The sequence below is a fragment of the Filicampus tigris genome, chromosome 21 (genome assembly GCF_054856515.1).
Source record: "Filicampus tigris isolate MCC_2025a chromosome 21, RoL_Ftig_1.0, whole genome shotgun sequence".
NCBI lineage: Eukaryota > Metazoa > Chordata > Actinopteri > Syngnathiformes > Syngnathidae > Filicampus > Filicampus tigris.
In genome coordinates, this window is record NC_141237.1 from 10,972,149 (window position 1) to 10,977,058 (window position 4,910).

Consider the following 4,910-nt stretch of genomic DNA (forward strand, 5'->3'; position numbering starts at 1 on the left):
TTTGACTGTACGCTTCTGCAGGAGCTCTTCATTGATGACACCCTGGCAAGCTTCATGTGCACCATTCAAGTTGGATGAAGTCTCGTCGTCGCCACATGGAGTCGTTGGTTGGCCAGCAAGGAGCACACTGACCAGCGTGTGGACAAAGACCTGAGTGAGTTCAAAAGTTAACTCAAAAGCTTATGGCATCAGAAATACCATGAATGTAGCATTTCACCTTTAATGACATGGTGACTCATTTTTAGTTAACTTAAACGTTTTGATTCACTGGAGACTGGAACTTTCCACTGCAGCAGCTGAGCAAGCGCCTGAAACTCTGGACTGGTGCAGAGACTTCTCCCGGATGGACAAAGCTGTAAACACCACAAATGACAGACCAGTCAAGCTGCTATTTTTAGTGCGTTTATTTGCATGTCTTAATATTGAAAATATAGGCAGCTTTGAGGACCTTCTACATTAAAATGGAGATTTTCTTTGCCAAGCAGGTGGAAGCTGCAGTGCATGCCAAAGAAAAAGCAGGCGTGTGCTCTTTCAACATGCCAAGTTTGTTGTAGACTGTTTAACCGGTCAACAAGTTCATCATGGCACCATCTAGAACAACAAAAAACAGTCAAGTATTTTGATTCATCAAGTTTGTCTTTGGCAACAGGTTACAACCTAGAAGAGGAGCTCCACTTCACAAGTTGATCCATGCTGCACCGACCAAATCTCAGCACCACCTGGTGGACAAGAGCAGGACAAAAGTTAGCAAATTGTTGACCAGGATCTTCAGACATGTTCCTTGTGGATTGCTGCAACACACTGATTGAAATGATCAGGCTCCGAAAGAGCTTGCTGATTATTTCAATCAGGTGTGTTGTAGCAGTGAGACAAAACATTCAGGAAACAGGATTGGAGACCCCTGATGAGTGTCTTCGCTGTAACATTGGCAAAACTGCAGAGGAAAAAAAATGCTCACTTTGTACACCACCATCTTGTTCCACAGCTCTCAATGAAGCTCTGGCATGACTGCAGAAAAAAAACTGAAGTTCAGATGGGACACCGCTGGAAAGTTACATCGGGTCCCCTGACCCTCCTTCGGTTTGATCCAGAATCCTGGCTGGTGCGTCTGCAGCAAAAAAAAAAAAAAAAAAAAAAAAAATCTACATTGAGTGCATTTTCCACATGACTCAGGTGTCGTATCCAGGTCCAGAAAGTAAAAAGTAAAACCGCTGCCACAGTTTGGCTGCAGCCGCAGGTGCTTCCACTCAACCGGCAGGTAAACGAGCTCCCAGAAGCTGGTTGAGTGGAAGCAACTGTGGCTGGGTTTTTACTTACTGGATTAGACACACCTTTGCTGATTGAAGAGGTCCCCCGGTCAGCACATGCTGAAATAGTTAGTCAAACATTTGTACATGTATATAAGAGTGTGGTTTTTTTTACCAGTGAGGAGAGCCGAGCTGGACGCCTTTTCAACAGCATGGCGGCCTGAAAGGGAAAGTAAGCATTAGACTTTAAAATACTCATCCTGACAAGCTAGTGGCTTTGCAACCTCACATTTGGTAGACATGCAAAAGTCTCTTGACGCCATGTCCCAAAAATCCAGGACGTCAAACATATTAAGGGTCATTTGGGCCATTTTGTTTCAGATCTAAGCCTGTAGACAGCAATAAGAATCAACACACACACAAACATTTGATTTACTCTGTTTAATAATGATATCTTTTATATAAAAACACAGCAATTGTGCCATTTTGCAGTCAACCTGGCCGTTCTGTTTAAGTTGCAAGCCTGTGGACAGAAATGAGACGATTAACACACATGCATGAAAATATATATTTGTTTTGTGTTGTCGACTTACCTTCGGCAAACCGGCACTTTCGTCCAAATGCTGGAAAAGATTTGAGAAATGTTGCGTTAGCCATCGTCACAAAGTAAAAGCATTACTGTTGAATAAACATCTACTTAACCATGAATAAATAATTGCGTTCATCCATTTATCAATATCTCCGTCCCAAAAACGCGTTTTGATGCAATTTAAAGTCTTAGGAAGCGGGACTTACCAACGCTGGATAAAACGCTTCAACTTACCATGTTAGCAAGGCGTGAGCACGCCTAAAGTGCTACTTTAGCGCAAAGTGAACAAAAGCAGTGAATTTTAATAGCATATTAAAGACTGAGCACTCACCTTGTCAAAGTTCTCGAGGATCCTGTGGGGAAGATGTGTGCTGAGCAGCTGGTTGACGAAGACGACCGGAGGCTGTCCGCGAGCTGAGAAAGAATGATCACCACTTTTCCCCCGACTTAAATAGGTTTCCGGTGATGACGTCACTTCCAGAAAAATAAAAATAAAAACATTCATTTAACACAGGAAGCTCAGTTGTCTATGTTATTAAAATAGTTGTGTTTCGCGAGTGCGATATAACAGCAGCATTGTTATAAATGCTGACCGGGGATCGAACCCGGTTTGTTTGCTTATGAAGCGAAGGTGTCTACCATCAGACCATCACTCAGCTGCGGTCACACCATGTAAAAGTAGTATATATCATATATAATGACGCAGTGAATAAGCGAGTGCAGGTTACTTTATATATATATGTAACGAACTCAAGGATTGTAAGATCTAACGTGGTCGAATGGTTAGTGTCGTGCCTTGGTGTCTGGGAGACCCGGGTTCGAATCTTACTTTGTTCTCCATTTGATTTGTAAATGGAGAAAAGAGTGAGGATCGAACCCGAGTCTCCGGAACACCACGCCACTTCTTATACCACTCGGCCATCTTGACCGAGAAAATTCGAAATTTTGTTATGTATATATTGGATTATAGTCCACAATTTGGACCAAAAGTGTTTTTCCTGCAGTCTTCCCAACATCCATCTATCCTGCCATTACGCGATCTATTTATCCTCAGTTACATGAAAAAAGGAAATGTAATTAGGGAGAGGGTTGGCATCCCCCGTGAAGTGACCACTTACACCGCTAACATTCCACGTTGACTCTGATGACACTCAAACCTAACAAATAAGCCCCCCCACCCCACCGGCGTTTACTACAACTGACTTGATGATGTCATCCATCGGGAGAGAGTTTGCAAAGTCAACTTGGTTTGAAATTGAAGACGAACATAACAAAGAGTCAGTGTAGTTTGTTACTTTGATTTATTGGCGATTGTGAATCAAATGCTTGAACAAAACACGTGTCTTCTTCCCTGCTTGGGTCAGAAACAAAACATCCATACACAGTCACAAATGTTTAGTTCATTTTTTTCAGGTGCTTTGTTGAGACGGAAGGTTGCTGGAAGGTTGAGACGCTGTATGTAGGGGGTCTCATCTAGATGGCTGGGAGGGAGGAGGGGAGAGGTGGGGGTTTTCTCTCCTGGTCCGACAGGTCCGTAGAGAACCTGCAACACACAAAGAAACACGGTGAAATCAACTTTAATAACTATTGATACTGTTGGAGAGGAAAAATGGGAAGACTTTCTGACTTACGTCAAAATAAAAAAGCCTTGCTATATATACATGCCCCCCCCCCAAAAAAAAAAAAAAATTGCATGGCTATACATGGTACTTTCCCCCCCCCCCCAAAAAAAACGCCTTAGTATGCAGGGTGTTTTTTTCTCTCCCCAAAACGCATTTGTATTCATGGTCGTTTTTTTTTTTTTTTTTTTCAAAAACGCCTTACTATACATTGTTTTACACTTACGACCATGTATAGTAAGGCGTTTTTAGGAGAGAGAGAAAAAAATGACCATGTAACATAAGGGGTTTTCAGTGGGGAAAACACCACTGCAAAAAGAAAAACAGTTGTGTGCGGGCCACTTGATTTGAGCTGGCCAGCATTAAAAAACAAACAAACCAAAACCATTTGAATCTTGCCAAACGAAACGAGCACAGTGGGCTAAATCAAGCAAAGGGAAGTGAATGAATACATACTGGGACTCAAACGCTGTTGTGTCCCTCAAGTGTGCGAATCCTGAATCAAGCAAAATTGCAACAAACTCCAAATATTCGTTCGTGTGCTCACTTACTGAGAAAAGCCTACGCGATCACCATCTTGCCGCACCCGTGCACTGCACCTGATGAATCAACTCTTGCACACCTTTTGTTGCATATTATTCAAATACATAATATACATAATGTACACAACATACAAACTCTTGCACACTTCGCCAAATCACTATAGCAGGCCTGACGTCACGTCCGCCAATCCAAGCCAACCTTCTTCTGCTTGTTCTACGGCGCTTTGCACTTAAGCGAAACCTGTCATGACTGCTTTGGATTACGGGGAAATTGTTGCTTCAATTTCACGACACAAATGTGAACATCAATCAGAATCACATTCCATAAAGTACCGCTACCTGGCTATGATTACGTAACACTACATCGTCTTCAGGCATCACGTTGTCGCCATCTCCTGGTTAGTGGGACAAATGCTGTCGGTGACAACTTCCGGGAATCCAAAGCAATTTGTTTTTAATTCGGAAAATTCACATAGAAACCAATAAGGCACATATTGATCTACAAATTTGAACAGTTCAAACGGCATATAACCCCCCCCCCCAAAGCAAATAGACGAGCCGTTTTCCCATTTGGGTCCCGTGCTTTTCATTGTATAAATAAAATTTGAAAATTAAACTGCTGTTGGACATTTCTTTACTAGTTCCAGAAAATCAAGTTGCATTTCAGTTGTTTCTAATTTAAAATTAAAATCAAATAATTAGTAGCTTTCCCATTTTTAATATCTGCTTGCAAACGGAATATCCAATGACCAAAAGAGCCACAGACATGTGACCCACAGCAACCATGTTGAATCCTACAATGCATATCTATATCTATATATATATATTAATCTGCACCAGACTATTTGTTGTAGTTTTATCACGTGTTCAAAGTGCGTGAAATAAACATGAATCAAAAACAGAGCCGACACAG

The 4,910-nt window shown here is 41.9% G+C and overlaps 1 protein-coding gene across 4 annotated transcripts in view; it reads left to right on the forward strand.

The window, feature by feature from the left end:
• Nucleotides 1-2,349, forward strand: part of LOC147127589 (uncharacterized) — a 29,661-nt gene extending 27,312 nt beyond the window's left edge. For 3 of the 4 annotated variants that reach the window (XM_086020979.1, XM_086020980.1, XM_086020981.1), the window contains 2 exons: nucleotides 22-743; nucleotides 986-2,349. Coding sequence is in view for 2 of the 4 variants with exons in the window: in XM_086020980.1 (XP_085877106.1) it covers nucleotides 22-78 (57 nt within the window). In the remaining 2 variants the exon portion in view is untranslated. The remainder of the gene's footprint in view (nucleotides 1-21; nucleotides 744-985) is intronic. The other variant, XM_086020976.1, reaches the window with a different exon arrangement.
• The last annotated feature ends 2,561 nt before the right edge of the window (nucleotides 2,350-4,910 follow it).